Source organism: Macaca nemestrina, chromosome 1 (assembly GCF_043159975.1).
Source record: "Macaca nemestrina isolate mMacNem1 chromosome 1, mMacNem.hap1, whole genome shotgun sequence".
Taxonomy (NCBI): Eukaryota; Metazoa; Chordata; class Mammalia; order Primates; family Cercopithecidae; genus Macaca; species Macaca nemestrina.
The window spans coordinates 147,713,168-147,738,401 of record NC_092125.1 but is presented as its reverse complement, the minus strand read 5'-3'; the positions used below and the strand labels follow the sequence as shown (position 1 = coordinate 147,738,401).

The following is a 25,234-nucleotide window of genomic DNA, read 5'->3' as shown; positions in this document are numbered from 1 at the left end:
GAAGAGAAAAATGTTGCCATTTGCCAGTGCTCAAAAATATCTGATACTTCCGGTTTATCTTCATTCGTCAAATGTTATTTTGAAATATGCCATTATTTGGGGGTAGATGTACTATAATATTATTTTAATTGCTGCTAAAGGAATTATAGTCATTGATAAAAATGAATGGTGAGACAGCTAGCTTGTGTTTCATTTATGATATTTGTTGTTTTCTTCCAGATAGAGCTTTCCTCTTAGTCCTGCAAACCTAACTGAACTGATTGGGGCAGGGCCCATTCAATGATCTGCAGGTTAGAAACCAGAGGAAAAGAGAAGGACAGAAAAAAAGTTGAAAATTATAAACTCTGTAAACCATTACTTTGTCTTCCAGTCTGCCTGCATGATCAGTTTACTCATAATTAGTTCCTCAGTCTTTACTGAGCTCCCATGTGGAAATACTGGAGCACAGAAGCACTGTGGTTTATGGGAAGGAGTAAAGACAGAGCATCTGGTTTTGAAGAGCTATGCTTTCTCTTGGGGAAGAGACCCACATGCTTAAATGTTGCAATCTTTAAAAGGCAGAATAAAACTGCCAGAGTACAGAAGAAAGAGAAACCATTTTCTGGTAGGGTCAAAAGGGATGACTCCCAAGATAGGAGAATACCTCTGAAGGCAAGAACATTTAGAGAAGTAAAGACAATAACTCTGAGGAGAACCCATGTTTAAAGATATGAGACAAGAAAAAGGGAACAGTAAAATGAAACAATAGAATGACCAGATAGGCTATAATATGGAAGACTATAATAAATATAAATTAAGCATTTAAGCAAAAAGGATGCTATTCGCTCTCTCTCTCTCTTTTTTTAGATGGAATCTTCCTCTGTCTCCCAGGTTGGAGTGCAGTGACATGATCTTGGCTCATTGTAACCTCCGCCTCCCGGGTTCAAGCGATTCTCCTGCCTCAGCCTCCCGAGTAGCTGGAATTACAAGCATGCACCGTGGCGTCCATCTAATTTTTGTATTTTTAGTGGAGAAGGGGTTTCACCATGTTGGCCAGGCTGGTCTATTACTCCTAACCTCAGGTGATCCACCCACTTTGCCTTCCCAAAGTGCTGGGATTACAGGACTGACCATTATTCTTATTATTTGTTCACATCTTCCATTTGTCTTGAGGTGAGATAATTTGTTCAATATGATGTTTAGAACTTCCCTTGAAGTAATAACAAAATTTATTATAACAAATAAGTAATAACAAATGGTTGCAAAGAATTTCTTGTTTCATCCTGGAGCTGGGATATTACTCTATAACAATAATGTCCATTATAGGAATATAGATCCAAAATATTTAATCAAACTAAGTTCAAGACAACATAAAACATTACATTCCTTTATAAATGCCTTATGACAGAAGTTACATGGCTTATGGGCAAAGCATCTTTCCTCTTTGGATCTTAGGAGGACTGATAATCAGTTCTTGACTTGTCCTTCTCTCAAGCCACAGTTCCACATATACAATTACCCACTGGATATATAAGGAGGTCAGAGCATGTGTAGGTGTGTGCATGTGTACACATACAGGCAGTGAATTCACTTAGTATTTGAAAGTGAACCCAGCAGTACTTACCGGAAGGCCCATTTGGCCTGATCTACCCAAGGGCCCTATAATTCCTGGTAAGCCCATGTCTCCTTTTTCTCCATCCTCTCCAGGAAGTCCCCTTCCTCCTGAAGCTCCCTGTAATGCAATAAAAAACTTTTTTATAAAAGAATACAGTGAAATAATTATGCCAACAAAAAGCAGGTTTTTGTTTGCCACACAAAAATAATGATGTCTAATATTTTAAAGATTTTACAAAGCATCTATTTTATATATAATGTTAAAAGTATAATTTACCTTTAACCCATCTTTTCCTTGGAGACCTTCTTCTCCAGGAGCTCCTGGTTCACCCTATTTTGTAGCAGAAACAGTGCGATTGAATTTTTTTTTGCTATATCATTTATCTTATTTTATTTTTAGCCCACAGCATATATGGAAAATAACAAATTTGTGTTCACTTATTTCTATTACTTTATCTCTAAAGAGGATTTGACAGTATAATGAGCATGATTTAATTTGCCTTGAATAGCTCTGAAGATGCTTTCATGATTCAGAGTGTCATAAATTCAAATATAAGATGATCCCAGAATATTAGTAAATTTTAGATAATTAAAGTAATATACATCCATTTGGTAGCTCTAGAATTTTATACAGCTAGACTTGTGTTTTTGAGTTCAAGAAATGTAAATACTGCATCTCATAAAATTATAGTGCTTTGCTATATTGAATTTACATGGGTTAATATAATTTGATTCAGTTATGACCACTCTACCAGATTTTTAGAGTTTCCACATTTTCTCCCTTTCAATAGAGAGGTAAAGATTAAGGCTCTGGTACATTACTTAGTTGTCTTTTAGATATGGAACTTGCAGAAATGTAGAGCCATACTTTACAAAGCTATTAAAGTAGGACTGGCTTTCTTGATACTGAAATTATTTAAAAGTAAATTAATTAGTGCATCTTTATCGTTGCTCCATCTTTTCTATCACTGACATTTCTATTATCCTCACTTCTCATTCACCCCACTCCACACAAAAAAGGGAATGTAAAAAGAAAGAAGCCAGATACAAAATATATCTCCCTACTTTGCCTTTTAGTGAACAAATGTCTCTTAAAATTATCTTGGGCACTATTATCTTAGGAAACAACTCCTTACCACAGCTCAGAATAAAGGCTATCTATATTAGGATAACTTCTCAAAGCTATCTAACTGCAACAATTTGCAATTATGGCCTTGCATCTTGTTAACCCTGCATGATCATAGGTTTGATTTTTTTAGAGCAAATTAAATCTATAAATTAGATTTCAATCTTTTATCTGTCTTGTTAGGTCATGAACTATTCTGAGAGTTGATCACTGGTACTTGTGAATTTCTTCTTAATGCTGACGTTAGTGACAATCACAGTGACTCCACGTTTTTGGTAAGGGTTCTACAAAGTATACCTGATTTTGAGAAAAGGACATACGAGGTTAAGACTCTAAATACTACTAAATTAGAATAGGGACAAAATTTGACACGCAGCTTTTGAAATTATGAAATAAAACCAAACATTTTCTATAATGTATCAGAAAGGTTTATTATCCTATTTTTTGAGTGTTTAGACTAATAAGTTTTGAGTCTCTGAAAGAAGGGGGTTAGTGTATTAAAAGAGTTTCCAGTGGGCACTCACTCGCAAACCTGGTTCCCCAGGTTCTCCAACACTTCCTGCAGGTCCAACATCTCCCTGAGGAAACAAAGGGAAAGATTAAACTCTTTTCTACTAAGACTGCATGGCTAATTATGGAGGGCATGTCATAAGGCACGGTTCCCCAACGCCTGGGCCATAGAGGGCACCTGTCCAAGGCCTGTTAGGAACTGCGCCGCACAACAGGAGGTGAACAGCTGGTGACACAGCATTACTGTCTGAGCTCCACCTCCTGACAGATCAGTGGCAGCATTAGATTCTCACAGAAGCATGAACTCTATTGTGAACTGTGCATTTGAGGGATCTGGGTTGCACAATCTTTATGAGAATCTAATGCCTGATGATCTAAGGTGGGACAGTTTCATCCTGAAACCATCCCCTGCTCCACTTCCATCTGTGGAAAAACTCTCTTCCATGAAACTGGTCCCTGGTGCCAGACAAATAGGTTGGGGACTGCTGTCATAAGGAATAGGAGTTCCAAATTTTTCTCTGGGGGCTTCCACCTTCTTTCAAGTTGGCAAATGTAGGGGATTCAATGGTAGCAAGTATAGGGGATTCAATGATGAAAGTTTAGAGACTCTCCACTATTTTTTAGAAGGTTACCTTTGCACCTGGTTCACCTTGCAGACCAGACTCTCCCTCAATGCCTGGAGGTCCCTACAAGAGAATAATTTGACACATTACAAAGGCAACAGCAATCTCATGAGAAGATGGTGGTAACACTGAACTCAAGGGTGAGATACCTGTGTCCAAAAGGGCATAATTGCTGTCCCTTTATCAACTTCATAGCATAAGTACAGATACTTTCTGACACCATTTAATAGTTCAAATGTAAAGACAACTTCATCTAAAATTAGGACTTTCAAGATCCATTTCTTCTAATCCTCTCTGTCATCCTTTAAACTTCATCCAAAGCGATTTGTTCTTCCTTTCCCTTTCTGTAGTGCCTTCAGGAATCTACTTACTTTAAAAATTCATTTTTCTTTGTTGGTTTCATAAAAATATCATGCAAATAAGAGATAAATTTATTCACGTTATAGAAGACACAGACAGACAGACAGACAGACACACACACACACACACACATACACACACCTTCTTTTCCAGCCTTCTTTCATGGTGGGTCCATTTTTGTTGGGAAGCTTTCAGTTTTCTTTACTTTGAGAACATACAAGTTCTTGCAACCTCTGGCTATTTCCAGGCCTAAAGTTCCTACTATTGCTGATGTTACAACTATTTTTGTCTCCAAGAACATTTACCTTATTTGTGAGCATGCTACGTGTGCCCCTCCCTTCCCTTTAGGGAGGAGAAGAGTTTTATTGGGGACACAGGTGAACAGGTCTGCAGAAATTAAGTCATGTAAACCATTATTTACCATGTTAAGAAATGGGCATTTTATCCTAAAGGCCATGAGAACTCTTGAAAAATTTAAAAGAAATGAATGATATAAGAAAGATAAACTGGCAACAAGTAGATGATGGAATTATAGGAGTTAGAGGAGACATGGCATGAGAGTGTAGGGGACAGTGCACTGGCAATAGGGATAAAGAGGAAAGGGTAGATTTAAGAAGAATGGGCAGGAGGAGGCCTATTCAAAAGGAAATGGTCACTGATTAGAGAGGATTAGGTAGAAGAAGGAGTCTAGGATGACTCTCTGTTTTGGGTTATTGGGTATAAGGGATATCTTTCATTGAGATGGGAATTAAACAGAGGAAGAACAGTGGGAAAGTAATGGATTTGGTTTAGATATTTTGAATTGTAGATGACTGTGGGATATCTAGGCGGATGTTTAAAAAGATAACAGGAAATCAATAATTGAATCTGAGGAGAGAGGTATAAAATACAGCTACCAAGTTGAGATCTATCAGAGTAAAATTGGTAATTACAGTCACTGTAATAACATGATCACTAAGCCAAGGAAGTAAAAGGGCAACTTCATGTCAAGACTCAGAAAGGCTAATGAGAAGGTGAAGTGGCAAATCAAGACAGAGCAGTTTCACAGCAGCCAAGGGAGCAGTTTCACAACAGCTAAATAAATCAAACATTAAATAAAATGTTTGATTTATTTAGTACTAAAGTTACAAACAATGGAAATAAAAGAATTGGATATTTATAACAAATTTGGCTTATAATTCCAAAATATATCCTAAATTGGGTAATGTCTCAGTATTCTCCTATACAGGGCATATAATATTTTAGAATGAAAGGTTTTCAAGTCAACTTTAAATCAGTGAAGGGAAAGCTCTATCTACTTTGTGTTCTGTCATCTCAATGAGGTAATTATTAGAGGAGAACTTCATATGTATAAAATTAGACATATAATAATCATCTCTGCTTTTAATGGAATTTTAGGCTTTTTTCTGAATATGAAACAATACTATGGAAGTATTCCTCATAATATATATCTAATTATTAATTTTACCCTAGAGCCTTACAAAAAGTAGAATATTTATGAACAAGAACGAGCCACGAAAAATTTACCTCAATGCCCATTTCTCCAGGAGGTCCAACATCACCTTGCAGTCCTCGCAGGCCCTATATTAAAATAAAATGTAAGATATGAGAATAAAAGTTTACTCTGGGTCAGTAAATGTATGCATCTGGATATGGGTTTTATAATAGAATACATATTTACATAATACATAATTATGTAAATACATAATACATAATTGTATAAATACATAATACATTTATCAACATATTACTTTACTCTGTATAGACAAAATTATATCTTTAGTTGATTCGTGTGTGTGTGTGTGTGTGTGTGTGTGCGCGTGCGCGCACGCATGTGTTTTTGTTTCTTTTTTTTTTGAGACTGAGTTTCACTCTTGTTGCCCAGCTGGAGCGCAGTGGCGCAGTCTCCACTCACTGCAACCTCCGCCTCCCAGGGTCAAGCAATTCTCCTGCTTCAGCCTCTCAAGTAGCTGGGATTACAGGCAACTGCCACCACGCTCGGCTAATTTTCATATTTGTAGTAGAGATGGGGTTTCACTATGTTGGCCAGGCTGGTCACGAACTCCTGACCTCAGGTGATCCACCTGCCTCAGCCTCCCAAAGTGCTGGGATTACAGGCGTGAGCCACCGCGCCCAGCCTCACGTGTTTTTAAAATAAATTTACTAAGCTATGCTTGTATTACAAAGAAAAGAGTGGCATTCATTCTTTTATTCTCTAATTCACTCATTCATTCAATATTAAGCACCTCATAAGTATCATATATTGTGCTAAGCATTTTGACAAGGTATCTTATTTAATGTATGTGATAGTCATTCATCTACTTAAAATTCCTAGCAAATATGTGACAAAGAAATTTGCATCTTAAAGATGTAAATATATGATCTTTTTTTACTGATTGTGTAGTTTTACCCCTCAAGAATGTCATACAGTTGGAATCATACAGCATGTAACCTTTTCATACTGACTTCAACTTAGTAGTACGCATTTAAGTTTCCTTTGTAAATTTTTGTGGCTTGATAGCTCATTTATTTTTAATGCTGAATAATATTCCATTGTATGGGTATACCACAGTTTGTTTATCCATTTATTCATTGGACATTGTTTTAGTTAACTGAGGATTCTATAACAAAATAGTATACATTAATGGCTTATAAACCACAGAAATTTATTTCCCACAGTTTTGGAGGCTGGAAAGTCCAAGATAAAGGTGCTGGCAGATTCAGTGTCTGGTGAAGGCCCACTTTCTGCTTCATAGATGGTGCCTTCTAGTTGTGTCCTCACATGTTAGAAGGGGCAAGCTGGCTCTTGCATGCCTCTTTTATAAAGGCACTAATCCCAATAATGAGGGCACAGCACCCCAAAGATCCTGCCCTATAATACCATTACCTTGGGGACTGGGATTTCAACAAACGAATTTTTGGGGGAACATGGTCCAATTATAGCAGACATATTGATTCATACTGGTTGCTTCAAATTTTTTGCACCTATAAATAAAGCTGCTATAAACATTCTTGTACAGGTTTTTGTGCGGACATAAGTTTTCAATTCATTTGGGTGAACATTAAGGAGCATGATCACCGGATCATATGGTAAGAGTATGCCTACCTTTGTAAAAAACTGTCTTCCAAAGTGGCTGGACCATTTTGCATTCCCACTAGCAATGAATGAGAGCTCCTGTTGTTCCACATCCTTGCCAACCTTTGGCATCATCAAAGTTTTAGATTTTAGTCATTCTAGCAGGTGTATAGAGGTATGTCATTATTGTTTTAATTTGCAATTCTTTAATGACATATGATCTTGAGCATATTTTTACATGCTTCTATACTATTTCTATATCTTCTTTGGTGTGGTGTCTGTTCAGATCTTTTGCCAACATTTTAACTGGTGTTTAAAGAAAATTGTTGACTTTTAAATGTTTTTTTCTGTATTTTAGATACAAGTCTTTTATCAGATATATGTTTTGAAAATGTTTTCTCCCAGTCTGTGGACTGTCTCTTCATTCTCTTAACAGTGTTTTTTTAAGGCAGATTTAAAAAGATGTTAATGAAGTCCAACTTATCAATTTTTTCTTTCATGGGTTGTGCTTTTGGGGATGTAGATAAAAACTCACCAAGAAACCTCAGGTCACATCGATTTTCTTCTATGTTTATATTTTAGGAGTTTGATGGTTTTGTTTTTTACATGTAAGTCTATGATTCATTTTGAGGGTGTGTGTGTGTGTGTGTGTGTGTGTGTGTGTGTGTGTGTGTGTGTATGAGGTATAAGATCTGCATCTAGATTCATGTTTTGCATGTGGGTATCTATTTGTTCCAGCATAATTTGTTGAAAAGACTATCCATTGTATTGTCTTTGCTCCTTTGTCACAGATCACTTGACTTTATTTGTGACTATATACTGTGTATATTGTGTAGAACAAAGAGTGTATCTGTGTTCTATTTCTGGGTTCACCATTCTGTTCCAATGAACTACAGTTGAAATTTAAACCAACATAAGGGTTACAGTGCCAACCTCCTGCACAGTTAAAAATCTGAGTACAACTTTCAACTCCCCAAAAATGTAACCGTTTATAGCCTACTATTGACTGGATGCCTTGCTAATAACATAAGCAGGTGTTTAACAGATATTTTATATGTGTATTATACATATACACATATACACATATTTTATATGTATATTATATACTGTAGTTTTAAAGTAAGCTAGAATAAAGAATACTGTATTCTTAAGTGGAAGTAGAGCATCATCAAGATCTTCATCCTCATTGTCTCCATGCTGAGTAGGCTGAGGAGGTGGAAGAAGAGGAGGGGTTGTTCTTGCTGTCTCAGGGGTAGCAGAAGTGGAAGAAAATCCACAAATAAGAGGATCTTTGCAGTTCAAACCCATGTTGTTCAAGGGTCAATTGTACTTGTCTATTCTTTTGCCAATATTACACTGCCTTGATTACTGTAGTTTTACAGTAAATCTTGAAGTCAGTGTCAGTTCTCCAACTTTGTTTTTCAATATTGTATTGGCTATTCTGGGTCTTTTGCCTTTCCATAGAAACTTTAGAATCTGTTAATATATACAATGTACCTTGCTTGGATTTTGATTAGAACTGCATTGAATTGATAGATCAATTTGTGAAGAACTAATATCTTAACAATATTGAGTCCTTCTACCTATGACCATGAAATATCCTTCCATTTAATTTCTTTGATCAAGGTTTTCCTCATACAGATCTTACATATATTTTGTTAGATTTATACCTATTTCTTTCTCTCTTTTTTGGTGCTAATGTAAATGATATCGTGTTTTTCATTTTAAATTCCAATTACTCATTGCTGGTAATATAGAAAAGCAATTGATTTTAGTATATTAACTTATACCCTGTTATGCTACAATCTCATTATAACTGCTTATTAGTTTAGGGAATTTAAAAAATAAGTTCTTGAAGATTTTTCACACAGACAGCCATGCCATCTACAAAGGAAGACAGTTTTATTTCTTCTTTCCCAATTTGTATACTTTTTATTTTCTTTTCTTATTGCACTAGCTAGGACTTCCAGGACAATGCTGAATAGGAGTTAAAATTTAACAAAGGAGAAACATGTTTTCCTTATTCCCTTGCTCTTAAAAGTATCTAGTTTTCTCACCAGTAAGTATAATATTGGCTATAAGATTTTTTTTTAAATATGTTTTTCAAAAAGCTGAGGAAGTGCCCCTTTATTTCAGGTTTGAGAGTTTTTTTTTTTTTATCATGAATGGTTGTTAGATTTTTTCAAATGATTTTCCTGCATCTTTTCATATCATATTTTCTTATTTAGCCTGTTGAGGTGGTGGATTACATTAACTGACATTCTACTGTTAAACCAGTCTTGTAAACCTGGAAAAAATTACACTTGTTTATGATGCATAATTCTGTTTATACATTGTTTGATTCAATTTGCTAATATTTTGTTGAGGATTTTACATCTATGTTCATGAATAATATTGGTCTATAGTTTTCTTTTCTTGTGATATGTTTGTCTGGTTTTTTTGTTAGGGTAATGCTCATGTAATGGCCTCACGTATGTGGCCTCACATAATTAGGAAATATTCTGTTGTTTCTATTTTCTGGAACAGCTTGTACATAACTGGTATCATTTGTTCTTTAAATGTTTAGTTGAATTCACCAATGAGATAACCTGAGACCAGTGCTTTCTGTTTCAGAGGGTTATTAGTGATTGATTCTGTTTCTTCATCAATACACGTTGATGAAGATATTGATGGAAATCAAATCAAATCAAATCAAGTCAAATCAAACCTATTCAGGTTATCCTTTTCTGTTTATGTGAGTTTTGGTAAAATATGTCTTTTAAGGAATTGGTCTATTTCATTTAAGTTATCAAATTTGTGGAAATATTGGGAGGCTGAGGCAGGCCAATCACAAGGTCAGAAGTTTGAGATCAGCCTGACCAACCTGGTGAAACCCCATTTCTACTAAAAATATAAAAAAAGTTAGCCAGGCATGGTGGCACGCACCTGTAATCCCAGCTACTCAGGAGGCTGAGGCAGGAGAATCGCTTGAACCCGGGAGGCGGAGGTTGCAGTGAGCTGAGATCACACCACTAGCCTGGGTGACAGAGCGAGACTCCGTCTCAAAAAAGAAAAAAAAAATTGTGAAAATAGAATTGCTCATAATATCCATTTATTATCATTTTAATGCTAATGATATCAGTAGTGATATTGATATTCTGATATTAGTAATTTGTATTTTCTCTTTTTTTCCCCTTGGTTAGCCTGGCCTGAGGTTGATTAATTTTGGTCGCACTGATGTTCTCTATTGTTTTCCTGTTTTCAATTTCACTGATTTCTGCTGATTTTCATTACTTATTTTCTTCTGCTTACTTTGTATTTAATTTGCTTTTCTTTTATAGTTTCCTAGGATGGAAGCTTAGATTACTAATCTTAAGTATTTCTTCTTTCCTCTTATTTTGATTCAGTGCTATAAATTTCCCTCTAGGCACTGCATCTCAAGCATTTTGACAAACTATATTTTCATTTAGTTCAAAATATTTTTAAATTATTCCTGAAACTCCTTTTTTGATCAATAAGTTATTAAAAGTGTATTATTTAATCTCCAAATATTTTGGAAATCTCCAGTCATTTTCTGTTACCGTAGTTTGAGAGCAAACGTTGTATGATGTCTAGTCTTTTAAATTTGTTAAGGTGTTTTATGGCCCAGAATTTGGTCTCTCTTGGTGAATGTTCCATGTCAGTTTGTGAAGAGTGTGTATTCTACTGTTGTTCGATAACATATTTTATAAATGTAAATTAAACCTAGTTGACTTACAGTACTCTCTGTTGACTAATTTTCTGCCTGCTGGGTCTCTCAATTACTGATAGAGGGGTGTTATTGTCTCCAACTATAATAATAGAGTCATCTATTTTTCCTTGAAAATCATCTCAGCATTTGCTTCACGTATTTTGATGCTCCATTGTCAGGTGAATTAGGTATTGTTATGCCATCTTGGAGAAATGACCCTGCTATCATTGTGCCGTGTCTCTCTTTACCCTGATAATTTTTCTTGTTCTGAAGACTGCTTTCTCTGACATATAAACATTTCCAGCTTTCCTTTGATGAACGTTAGCATGATATACTTTCCTTCATATTTCAAACGGATTTCCTGAAGACAACATACAATTGGGTCTTGCTTTCATATTCACTTTGGCAATCTCCTAAGTGGTATACTTAGACCATTGACATTTAAGTGACTATGATATCATTGAGCTAGTATATACCATAGTTGTTAGTTTTCATTTGTTGTCTTTGTTCTTTATTGCTTCTTCTTCTTTGGTCTTCTTCTTTTTTATTTTTTTGGCTTCTCATTTTATTTTTTATTTTTATGTTTATTTCATTTTTGAGATGGAGTCTCACTCTGTCACCCAGGCTGGAGTGTAGTGGCATGATCTTGGTGCACTGCAAACTCTGCCTCCCGGATTCAAGTGATTCTCCCACTTCAGCCTCCTGAGTAGCTGGGACTACAGGCACGTCCTACCATGTCCAGCTAATTTTTGCATTGTTTTGGTAGAGACGGGGTTTTACCATGTTGTCCAGGTTTGTCTCAAACTCCTGACCATAAGCAATCTACCTACCTTGGCATCCTAAAGTGCTAGGATTAAAGGCATGAGCCACCATGCCCACTCTGGCCTCTCATTTTAATTAAGCATTTTATATGATTTCATTTTCTTTCCTGGGTTAGCATACAAAATATACTACTTTTAAAACTTTTTAAAGTGGACACTCTAGAGTTTGCAATACATATTTGCAATTAACCTAAGTCCATTTTCTTTCTTTTTAAAAAGACCCTACAGCACCTGGTATTCCTAGGCCATCTCCAATCCCAGTACTTACCAGTCCTGACCCCGTTTAGCATCCAAGATCAGATGAGATTAAGAACATTCAGGGTGCTATGGCCATTGATCTAGTCCATTTTCATATAACACTATACCACTTCATGAGTAGTGCCAGTACTTTATAACAATTCCTCCCTCTTCTTCCTTATAACATTTGACTTATCCATGAGATATAATACCAAATACTGTTGCTATTATTATTTTGTACAAATTGTCTGTTAGATCAATTAAGAATTATAAAAATATTTTATTTTACTTTCATTTTTTCCTTCTCTAACACTCTTCTTACCTAGATGAGTTTCTTACCTATGTCACTTTTCTTCTCTCTGAAGAACTTCTTTTAACATTACTTGCTGGTCTACTAGTGACAAATTCCTTAAATTTTTGTTTGAGAAAGACTTTATTTCTCTTTTACTTTGAAATTCCCAGCTTCATAATTCCAAAATGTCTGCTATCCCTGAGTCTGTTTCTGCTTATTTGTCTCTGTAGACTGTTTCTGCCTTTTATCTTGCCTTATAATTTTTTTTGAAAGCCAGACATGATATAAATGTAAATGAAACCAAGGTGAATAGGCCTTTAATGTGATATTTTATATTATCTGGCTGTGGGTTAGGCTGTGTTTACTGGTTGTAGCTAGGTGTGTTTCAAAATGGTTACTATCCCTCTCCCTCTGCTGGAAGCAGGAGGGAATTCTTCTCTGTTTGAAAGTGAGAACTTGTTAGGGCTCCGGAAGGACGTAAAACTCAGGAACACGTAGGGGCCACCCAAAGACTAGGCCCTCTCTGAGTTTTTTTAACACTCAAGCTGGTCTACACTGAGTCTTCAGTAATTTGCTAATTATGGTTTAAAGTGTCCCTACTGTCCAGATGTGGGCTATGTATTTGCCTGTCTGTCTCTCCATTTTGGGGGCAGTACTTTGTCTTGTGACCTTAAGTCTCTGACAGATCTAAGAAGAGTTGTTGACTTTCAGTGTGTCCATCTTTTTTCTTGTTTTGAGGATGTTTTGATGACTTCCAAGTTCCTTACATTTCAGACCAGAAAACACATTAATTAATTAATTAATTAATTAATTTAGAGGCAGAGTCTTGTTCTGTCACCCAGGCTGGAGTGCAGTGGCACGATCTAGGCTCACTGCACCCTCCGCCTCCCAGGTTCAAGTAATTCTCCTACCTCAGCTTCCTGAGTAGCTGGGATTACTGGCACCCACCACCATGCCTGGCTGATTTTTTTTTTTTTTTTTTTTTTTTTTTTTTAGTAGAAACGGGGTTTTACCATGTTGGCCAGGCTGGTCTCAAACTCCTGACCTCAAGTGATCCACTTGCTTTGGCCTCCCAAAGTGGTGGGTTTACAGGTGTGCGCCACTGTGCCCAACCCAGAAAACACTTTACTATTGTCAACCTAAATAACAAAGAGAAAGAGGCTCTCTAAAAGAAATAAGGTATTTATTTTGGAATAGAGCATTGTAATGGGAACATGCATGTCGTAGTAAGCGATGCACATATTCAGGGAGATAAAGAAAGGGAATAGTTTGTAAAGGAAAAATGAGGATTATATAATTGTTTTGAAATGATTATCCTTGGCTATAAATATCAACAACAATGGTGATACCAGTCCAGGGCTGGACAGGCCGTTGCTGGGCAGATGTCTTTTCAGAAATATTTTTTGTATATGGATGCAAATGTTCTTTGGGCAAGGTTGTGATTTTTGCAATTTTTTGTGATCGTTTGTGCTATCAGGCATCTAAGAATGAGAACTCTGTCTTTATGGCCTTCACCTCTATTTGTCAGATTTTTCTTTTATTTTCTTAACATCAGTGACTCCATTTTGATTCTGACAACTTTCACACTATGATTTTTAAATCTTTTTTTGGGGGGAGACTGGGAGATTCAGCTAGAAGCCAAATTGTGCTCCACACACAATAATTTTTTTTTTTTTTTTGAGATAGAGTCACACTCTGTCACCCAGGTTGGAGTGCAGTGGTGTGATCTTGGCTCACTGCAGCCTTTGCCTCCTGGGTTAAAGCAATTCTGCCTCAGCCTCTCAAGTAGCTGGGACTACAGGTGTGTACCACCATGTCTGGCTAATCTTTTGTATTTTTAGTAGAGGTGGGGTTTCACTATATTGGCCAGGCTGATCTTGAACTCCTGACCTCAAGTGATCCATCCACCTCGACCTCCCAAAGTGCTGGGATTACAGGCATGAGCCACTGTGCTTGGCCCCCATGCAATGATTTTTAAAGAATCAAAAATGGCTGGCTGGATGCAGTGGCTCACACCTGTAATGCCAGCACTTTGGGAGGCAGAGGTGGGCAGATCACAAGGTCAGGAGATCAAGACTATCCTGGCTAACACGGTGAAACCCCATCTCTACTAAAAATACGAAAAATTAGTGGGGCGTGGTGGCAGGCACTTGTAGTCCCAGCTACTCAGGAGGCTGAGGCAAGAGAATCGATGGAACCTGGGAGGCAGAGGTTGCAGTGAGCCAAGATTGCGCCACTGCACTGTAGCCTGAGTGACAGAGTGAGACTCCGTCTTAAAAGAAAAAAAATAAAAATAAAAATAAAAATAAAAAGTTGCTAAATTTTAGATTACTTGTTTTTGTATTTTTCATTATATCTGTGATATATTAATAGATTTCTTAATAACAACTAACTTTTCCTTGATTGTAATTCTTCCTTTTACTTCACTGAGGTGGATAATTCTTTATATACATGGTTAAATTTTACTTAATTTTTCGTTCAGATTTTTACAATTATATTTGTAAGTGAAATTCATCTGCCGCTTTATTTTGGCTGCTCTCTTTGTCTGACTGAGATGCTGATATAGGGTACTCTTATCTTTTGTTTCCAAGACTGTTGCCACTCTAATGAGGAACTGAGTGAAGTTTTATTATACACTTTTAGTTAACTTGAGAATCCTATTAACTATTTTTTGAGGTAAGTGGAAATGACTTCTGGTATCTAAGAAAAAGTAGCTAGAAAATAATATTTTAAAATTTATAGGGGATATTATAAAGGAAGCTTATGAAGAGTTTAAATTTTAGAGTATAGCATTCCCCTTGTTCCCTCTTTAAAGGCAGTTTTCAATAATTAAGAGATATTAACTATATTTATTTAGGTCAGGAGATTTTTTTTTCAACTTGTCTTCTGAAATGGAAGAATAAATGAACAAAATGATAAAAGAGAGAATGAACAAATGTCACCATTCTCCTCTTATTGAGGGTGATTGTGCAGGTTGTACACTACACAAACCAAGGGACATTATTTGTTACAAGGTTTGAGTTGATTAGACATTTTCTTTCTGTACATATGTGATTAAAATCTACATCAGAGGTCAGCAAATTTCTTTTTTTTCAAGGGCAAGACAGTAAGTATTTTAGGCTTGTGGGTCATGTGGTCTCTGTCAAAACTTTTAAATTTTGCTGTCATAGTATGAAAGCAGCCATACATACATAAGGGAATTGTTGTGGCTGTGTTTCAATAAAATTTGATTTACAGAAGCATAACTGGACTGAGGGCTGTGGTTTACCTATCCTACTTTATGCCTACATACTTCTAAGGGAATCTAATATTATCATGAAGATTTTAAGATGGGTTATGGTTATAGCTGAAACTCCTAACTTACATATCTGATTTTCCTCTTACTCTCTCAGTTTCTTGTGCAGTTTCAACCTTTTCTGCCAGCGTTTTGTAAATGTTGTAGCTCTTTAAGCCTCAGCCTTAGATCTTTTTCTTTTCTCACCTCTATACTCTTTCTATAGGCAATGAATCCAATATTTTTTAACTTCAGTGCATTCCTCTACTCTGAATCCAACTGCCAACTTCATGTTTCTCAAAGACACCTCAAATTCAACAGTTAAACTGAATTTATAATCTTCCATTCTCAAACCTACTTTTCTGTTTTTTTTTTTGTTTCAGTGAATATTATCATCAACTCTTTAATACACTAAGCCAGAAATTTAAGAATTATACTTCACATACAGAGTCTTTATTACCTATTGATTTTATCCCCTTTTGAATCATTCTGTCCACTTCATCTCTCTGCTATAAAAAAGGTGCTGCTGATTTTTATCTGTATTATTGCAACAGCCAGCCATTCTTGGCTCCTTCCATTTTGTGATTTGACTGATATTTATAAAATAGATATCAGATAATAAACTAAACAATCTGATAATAAAGCTAGTCCTAGACCTTTAATAACATCCTTTGTTCTAAGGATAAAAATTAAAAATGTTGGCAATAGCCCTCATAAAGCTATGCGTGTTTTGCCACCTGCCTCCTTTCTAACCCCATCTGACACTTACTTATATATACCAGACATTATACCAGGAAAGGGGATTACAAAGATAAAATAAATGGTCTCTGATTTCAAGCAGGTTACAGACTTTTTAGGGGATATACTTAAGTAAATAATGCTAAAGAGAGTTGCATTATTTTAGGTCAGATAAATATCAGAATTGAAATGACATGTTAAGATATACATAATAGGGAGAAAACCAAGAAGGATTTAGCTTAAAAAATCAACAACATATCTAAAATTCTTTATTTGGAAAGAACTATATATACTGTCAAATCTTTACTTATTGTTTTGAGAGCTTATATCATAGGTTAAATATATAAATGAGGAAAAGGTTATGGTAAGAATAACTCTTTGACTGTTAGAATTTTCCATTTGCCACTAACTAAATGAATTATACAAAAGCCACTTGTAAATCTTTGTGTCAACTGATGATAAAATCAATGCAGTTGTTTGAAAGACTATATTGTATTGTACATCTTAGAAGCACATTATAGCACATTACATCTGACACCATTAACCAGAAGAATGACTTCATTGGCAAAAAAGAATAAATTGTAAGAAAGTAGGTGTGACAGGTCTTTCCTTTTCACAACTTACCTTCCATGGAAACTCTGAAACTGTTTCATAACGATTTCATAAGTTTTTGTATTGATGCAAGTTTTTGTACTGTTGATGTAACTGCATTTCTGTCATGTTTGCACATTTTGGCCCATCAAAATGTTTGGCTTCTCTCTATATGGTCTTCTAATTATAGAAATTGCCTCATAAGTGTGATTGTGCATGTGTGGCAATGTAATATTATAAGAACAGCAAGCCATTCAGAAAGAGAATTTCTGAGATTCAATAAAACAGAGTTTTCTTTGTTGAAAACAGAAATATGCTCAGATTTAACAGCTCCAGAAAAACAGCACCATATTTGACTATATGAAACCAGAAAGGCATGATAAACTATTACTTTTTATTCTATGTGATTTGTCTGTGGTGTCTATGATAAATGCTGCTTTCTAAAACATACCAGTCACAGCACAGCAGAGGAATAATAGAAACGTAAATGTACATTATGAGAAAAACACAATTAGAAAAGTATAAATATAAACTTACTGGCTCTCCTGGAAGTCCTCTGTCACCTGTGCTTCCAGGCAATCCCTGTAAACCCTGGACAAATAAAGGCAATACTTGTAGGAAAAGTGTTGTGTGAAGATGTTTTACACAGTTTCCTTACCTTAGCTTTCCTATAGATCCTTCCACCCAACTTTTCTGTCTACTGCTATTTATTTATTTATTTTTTCTTTTGTGGTGAATTTACTATTTTAACCATTTTTAAATGTAGTTACGTGGCATTAAGTACATTCACATTGTTGTGTAACCATCACCAGAACTTTTTCATCTTCCCAAACTGAAACTCTGTACCCATTAAATACTAACTCCCCATCACCCCTTTTTTCTATTCCCTGGCAACCACCATTCTATTTTCTGTCTCTATGAATTCGAATACCCTAAGTACCTCATATCAGTGAGATCATACAATATCTGCCTTTCTGTGATCGGCTTATTTTACCTAGCATAATGTCTTTAAGATTCATCCCTGTTGTAGCATGCGTGAAAACGTTCCGCTTTTTAAGGTTGGGTCCACTGTATGCATATCCCACATTTTGTTTATCTATTAGTCTATCAAAGAACATGGATTACTTTCAACTTTTGGCTATTGTGAATAATGTGGCTATGAATATGGGTATACGAGTATCTGCATGAGTCCCTTTTTTCAATTATTTGGGTATCTACCTAGAAGTGGAACTGATAGATCATATGGTAATTCTCTGTTTAACTTCTTGACAAACCACCAAACTGTTTTCCACAGCAGTCCCCCTATTTTATATTTGTACCAGTAATGAACAAGGGTTCCAATTCCTCCACATCCTTGGCCACACATATTTTCTTTTTCTTTTTTATAACAGCATTATAATGTTTGTGAAATAGTATCCCATGGTGGTTTGATTTTCATTTCCCTAATGACGAGTGATGTTGAGCATCTTTTCATGTGCTTACTGGCCATCTGTATACCTTCTTTGGAGAAATGCCTGTTCAAGTCCTTTGCTCATTTTTCCATCAGGTTGTTTTTTTTATTCTTCAGTTGTAGGAGTTCTTTGTATCTACCCCTATTTTTATTTAATCCTCACTCCTATACTGTGACAAATAATTACCCAAAATTATTTTAAATCTGAATTTCTTTACAGTTTTAATGTCCATATAAAGTTTCCTTTTTCAAAAAATAATAATGTCCTTGTGATGTGTTAATAAGTATGATTTATGTCTTTAAACCCTGGCAAGGCACAGGAGACTCAGAACCTAGATAACTGGAAATAACCATACTGAACCTGTAACTTCCTTTTTTCTCCATCTTTACACTCTTTGTAGTACCATAAAAGAGTGTTTCAGATATGAAGTAGATAGAACACTAAACCAAATTCTGAGTCTTCTCTGACTCAGTCAAAGATTTATTGAGCATTTACTGTGTGCGAGGCACTGATGACCACTGACAATACCTAACATCTTGACCCATTTGTAAGTTGCATCTTCTTTTTTTGCTTTATTTTATTTATTTATTTATTTTTTTGAGATGGAGTCTCACTCTGTTGCCCATGCTGGAGTGCAGTGGCATGATCTCGGCTCACTGCAAGCTCCCCATCCCGGGTTCACGCCATTCTCCTGCCTCAGCCTCCCGAGTAGCTGGGACTACAGGCGCCCGCCACCACGCCTGGCTAACTTTTTTATTTTGTATTTTCAGTAGAGATGGGGTTTCACCGTGTTAGCCAGGATGATTTCGATCTCCTGACCTCGTGATCCGCCCGCCTGGCCTCCCAAAGTGCTGGGATTACAGGCGTGAGCCACTGCGCCCAGCCGTAAGTTGCATCTTCTGCATTATTGACCTTGGGAAAGTTGATAACTATACAGCTAATCACAAATACCATTTTACCTTAAAAAACTAAAAGGTATAAAAATATGACATTAAATTAGAAGTAAAAATATTCAAAGTTCTTAGCAACACACTGTCTTCTAAGTTATAATCTTTAATGCTATGTTCAGTTTCTCTGGCTAGGGAAAGGGAACTATGTAAAATTATGGACTCCCATCTAGTTGAAGCTCTGTTTCAGTCATGTAAATGATATGGTGCCTATTTACTCCAGGCTCCTTAATTAAGAGATAGGATCATTATAAGGAATCTCTCTGTGCCTAGTAGAACAACTGAAATATACAGAAAACTTCAGAACTTTAAATAATATCTGCCCAATTTTCTTTGTAAAGTATGTATAGACATAATATCAAGCTTATCATGTACTTTTAATGCTGTTGATACTGCATAAAAGCTCTTTTGCAAAGCCACGAAATAATTTAAGTGGACTCTGTTTTTATTGGGGAAAAAGCGGAAAAGCACAAGCTGGAATAAAATAAAAATTATCTTTAAGGCTTTTTAGAACTCCCTTCTCCATTACTTCAACCCAGTAACTATGATAATGATGACCATGAGGATAACAATGGTTATTTTGGTTGTTATTTATTAGAGCCTGTTCCAGGAACATAATAAATAACATTTGTTAAAACTATAAAAGATTTCCTATATCAAAAATGGGGAAACTGAAGCCCAGAGAAGTTAAGTAATTTGTACAAAGTCAAGACTTCTAGTAAGTGGCAAAGCCAATATATGACTTCCAATATGATTGATTCCAATAAAATATAATGATACATTATATGCAAGGGAATAATTATATATATATAAAAAATTATATATATATATATAAAAAAAACTGTGGACTACTTATCAGAAATACCAACGGCCAAAAGAAAATGGCAAGTTATCCTTACAGAGTTGAATAAAAACAAAAGAATCCCCCAAAAGACTCTGTCAACCTAAAATCTGATATCCGGTGAAACTGTACTTCAAAAGTAAAGGAGAAATAAAGACATTTCATAAACAAAACCTAAGAGAAATATGTACTAGCAGACTTTACTACAAGAAATATAAAGGATGTTCTATAGGTTACAGGGAAATGACATCATTTGGAAACACAAATCTTCAGAAAGTAATGAACAGCATCAGAAAAGGCAAATATGTGGGTAAATGATAAACATTATTTCTCATTAAACATCTCTAAAGTATGTATTTCATTTACATTATGAAAACATTTTATTTATATTAAAGCAAAAATTATAACTTTGCAAATGTGTAGTTTAAAATATATGTAGATGTAATACATAAAACGATTATAGCATAAAAAAGTATTAGTAAATGGACCTATATTGTTGGCAAGTTTCTTACACTTGTGTTAAGTATTTACATAAAACACTTATTTTGTAGCACTTCACAGAAGAAGTTTGCTGACCCTTGACCTAGAATAACCATGGAAAATTATAATGAGAAGAAATAGAGCTAAAAATCCAACAGACAGATTAAAATAGAATTCTCAAAATTATTCAATGCCAACAGAAGACATTGAAAAATAACAACAAAAAGGAAACAAACAAAACAGATCATTAAATGGGAGACCCAAATCTAACCATATCAATTACGTATCAATAATTATATTAAATTGAAATTGAACACATGCTCAAATTAAAAGGCAGAAATTGTCAGAATGAATAAAACGCAAGGTCTAACTATAAGATAAGATATTCACTTTAAATATCAAGACACAGATAGGTTGAAAGTAAATTAAGTAACAAGATATGCCATGTAAGCAGCAAGCTAAGAAAGCTGGAGAAACTTTATATTAGTATTAATATCAGATGAAGTATACTTCACAACAAATAGTATTACCAAGAGTAAAAAGCATTACCAGAGATAAAGAAGAATATTTTTTAACAACAAAAAAGGATCAGCTGATGAGGAAGACATAATAATTACAAATGTGAATAAACTTACAATAGAATTTAAAAATACATAAAGCAAAATTGGAAATAATCAAAGGTAGAAATAGAGAAACACAAAAATTATAGTTGGAGAATTTTTACACCCCTGTCTCACAAACTGATAGAATATCTAGATTTAAAAAATACTCAGTAATGTATGAGTTATGATAGTTTTTATATTATTTAGAGAACCTAAAATAGTGATCCAGGCCTTAACACCTTATTAACACAGTGGATTGTGGTCTTTTTTCCTGATTTTCTTTTGAGTCAGATGTATGGGAGGCAAGTATTGTATAGGAAACAGTGTTGGTCCACAGACAAATACACTTTTACTAGTTATCTGGATTACCAGAGCACTATGTGTTGCCAGTTTTCATTTAATTCCTGGCTTAAAATTATGAAAACTTAGAGACGGAGAGGGTCTTAGAGCTCTCATCCTAACCATTTTTTAAAATTCATTTTAAAAATAAAGAATATGTATTTTTAGAGATAGGGGTCTCACTACATTGCCCTAGCTGGTCTCGAACTCCCGGGCTCAAGAGACCTTTCTTCCTCTGCCACTGAAAATGCTGTGATTACAGGCATGAGCCATCACGCCTAGCCCTAACCAATTTAAACATGGTTATATAGTTTTTAGGAGCATACACTAGACCAAAAGTCAATCTGACCTCAAATTTAGTTTTCTAATATACAGCACTGCCTGTTTGTTGATAGTGCATAAATGACTAGAGACACTAAGACTGTGCTGAAGGATCAAATGAATCTTTGGGGCTTGTTTGGCTTTTTTCAATTGATTGTTCCCAGCTTCTCCAAGATCTCAATTCAATCAAGGAGAAGAGACAATGTAGGTATAGAGCCAAATAAACCTCAATAACTATTATAAATTCATATTTATGTCCAACTTTGTCATGCACTAAGGAAACTTAATTCTTCCAGGAGTCTACGTGACACGTTTGCCAGGGTAAGGTTTCAAACCAGGGTAAGGTTACAAAATGATTCTAGTATCTTTTATTTAATTGAGAAAGTCAAACATGAAATATTACATTTATACAAGCATACATTGATGGGCTAAAAATGAAGGTAAAATTCTAGGGAAGGTCAAAAATGAATGACCCATAATTTTACCTTCATTTTCAGTACATCAATGAATACAAAATGAATAAGTAATTTTATTTATCTGGGCCTCATTTTTTTTTAAATGAGAGGAATGAACTTGAGCTCCAAACTTTTCCACTCACTGCAACGTATGGGCACTGTATAAAGTACAGCAAAGTAGTCATAATCTATACAAACACCATTTATATCGATATAATAGAAACTCAGATGATGAATATTAAAACTCAAGTAACATTCTTTGAGGATAACGTTAATCGATAATACAATGCCACACACGAGTTCTTTCCCAGACACAGTCATTTATTTTCTGTCTTAGGTCTCTGGTATTTTAGGTTGGATCACTGTTAAACACAATGTTATTGTGGGAAACAGCGGGCAGGGGGCAGCAGATTTCAAAAAGGAACAAGCAAATGCAGTGACATTTACTATGTAAACAATTATTAATAGTATAGCAGCTAAAACATTTTTATTCTATCCTTTTCTGTCTCCTGAGCTGCAATATATTTATATTATCTATTTTTATAACTTTATATTATATATATGTGTATATAACAAATCAAAATGTCATCATTAAAAATTAAAATTCTGAATGAAAGTAAAAATATTCATATCCCTAAGCTTATGTGCTCATATACATGTACTATCTTATGTGTCTATGTGTAAGTATGCATGTGTGGGTAAATCTTTATTTAACTTTTTTTTTCCTCTTACTTAGTGACGATAACCACAGAACTTGTTGCCTTTCAGGGAAAAAAATATATAATTCTGGTAAGATTTTTGATGGTAGGAAAATAACTAGTATTATAAAATATTAACAACTCCTAAGAAGTGCCATGGGAAGGCATGATGACACACACAGCTCTACACTCCAAAAGCCTAAAAGGAATTCAAGTTGAGTTAAAAGAAAACTAGGCAAGAGGCCCCAAAAAAGTTACTTATTATGTTAGCTTTATTAACGTCTCATTATATTTATATATCATGCCATTTTATTTTGAAATGGGTTTTACAGTAAAACTAATTTATCTTCACTCTATTTATCATAGAGTGAAGTAAAAGTATCAGTTATAACCACCAGTTACGGATAGGTACAACCCAGGCCCAGAATGGGTAAGCAACTTGCTCAAATAAAACAATGACCCAATGATTAAAGGAGAAAAAGAACTTACATTCTTTTAGTCCAACATACTGAATACTAAACAATAGTTGTATCAGAGAATAAAGCAGATAAGGGTAATCAGTTCATAATTTATACATATATCAAGATATCACATTGTATACTGCAAATATATGTAATTTTTATGTGTCAAAAAATCCCCCAAACATTGTTTGAGCAGCCCCTCTCCTCAAAAAATAGCAGATAAAAATTGTTCATCGCCTGATTTTTTTTTTTTATTACTTACTGGTTTCCCTTGAACTCCTCTTTCTCCAGGGTTTCCAGTCTTCCCCTACACGAGAAAGAAAATGCTTGAGTCAAGTAGTCCCCTCCAAAAAGATTAATCATACTAAGAGAAACAAAAAAGACTTAAAATGTTCATCTTTAATGTGAAATGTTTTATTACTTACAATAAGACCATGAGGCCCTCTTTTTCCTTGATCTCCTTTTTCACCCTAACAAAGCATCAAAGCCAGGTGAGTTAGTAAGAATGTGAATTATCGTCTTATATATGCTAGCATATATTCACATACAAAAAGATAGTAAGTATACAGTTCAATATTGAAAAGTAAACATCTCTGTGTCTGTAGTAAAAACTTTTATGTGTTTCATACTTAGACAAAGAGAAAATTTAGAACCATATTTTTGTAAGGAAATATGTTGTTTTTTAGACCAGTAGGACATACGGGCTCAATAAAATTTAACTGTATATGAAATGAGAAAAATCAATGATTACCTTGGCACCTTGTATACCTTGTTCCCCTAAGAGACCATCTGGTCCTCTTGGTCCCTAGAGGTGAAAAAAATATCCTGTTGTTAATTTGAAATGTTCCCCTTTTTTTTTTTTTTTTTACTGTTATGTGTCCTCACAGATGAAGATGCTGTGCCCTTCTTTAGTAGACAAACTCCTTCTTCTTGATTTTATGCCTGACAACAGAAAATACTACAGCTGGGTATATGGCTCAACCTCTCTGCATGGGAGAATCAGCCCATGTTTTTAAGATTTAATGACAAATAATAAGTCAAATGAGCACAAAAATAGCTAACTCAGTGGTCGAGGTGGTTATAATATAGGTGTGTTATTTGGGTATTTCGTTCACTTTATAGTTTACTCAGCAGCCAGCCAGGATTTATTCTTAATCAACTCTAAATCAAAAGTGGCTGGATTTGTTTCTCTAAACAGTCTCCTTAAGTTTAATATTTTAAGATGGTGCTCTTTTCATGTTATTAGAAAATGATACCAATGCAGGAGCAGAAAACCAAACACAGCATTTTCTCACTTATAAGTGGGAGCTGAATGATGAGAACACATGGACACATGGTGAGGAACAACACACACTGGGGCCTATCAGGGGGCCTGGGGGAGGCAGTGCATCAGGAGGAATAGCTAATGGATGCTGGGCTTAATACCTAAGTGATAGGATGATCTGTGCAGCAAACCACCATGTCACATGTTTACCTGTGCAACAAACCTGCACATCCTGCACATGTGCCCCTGAACTTAAAATAAAAATTGAAGAAAAAAAAAAAAGAAATAAAGTTTAGCTGGAATGAAAAAAAAAAAGAAAGAAAGAAAGAAAATGAGTGCTGACTGCATTGTACCTGCTATGCAACTGCTTGCCAGGAATTACTGGGAGATGGCAGGAGCACAGAAAAGGTAAGAGAAAATACTAC

General features: G+C 35.1%; 1 protein-coding gene across 21 annotated transcripts in view; it reads right to left on the bottom strand.

Annotated features, from left to right (window-relative positions):
- The window catches only part of LOC105482774 (collagen type XXIV alpha 1 chain), a 421,145-nt gene that overhangs the window by 137,447 nt on the left and 258,464 nt on the right, over nt 1–25,234 (bottom strand). For all 21 annotated transcript variants that reach the window (XR_011617622.1, XR_011617589.1, XM_071087115.1 and 18 more), the window contains 9 exons: nt 24,297–24,350; nt 23,971–24,015; nt 23,808–23,852; nt 17,488–17,541; nt 5,740–5,793; nt 3,862–3,915; nt 3,244–3,297; nt 1,871–1,924; nt 1,604–1,711 (listed from right to left, as the gene is read on the bottom strand). Coding sequence is in view for 19 of the 21 variants with exons in the window: in XM_071087115.1 (XP_070943216.1) it covers nt 1,604–1,711; nt 1,871–1,924; nt 3,244–3,297; nt 3,862–3,915; nt 5,740–5,793; nt 17,488–17,541; nt 23,808–23,852; nt 23,971–24,015; nt 24,297–24,350 (522 nt within the window). In the remaining 2 variants the exon portion in view is untranslated. The remainder of the gene's footprint in view (nt 1–1,603; nt 1,712–1,870; nt 1,925–3,243; nt 3,298–3,861; nt 3,916–5,739; nt 5,794–17,487; nt 17,542–23,807; nt 23,853–23,970; nt 24,016–24,296; nt 24,351–25,234) is intronic.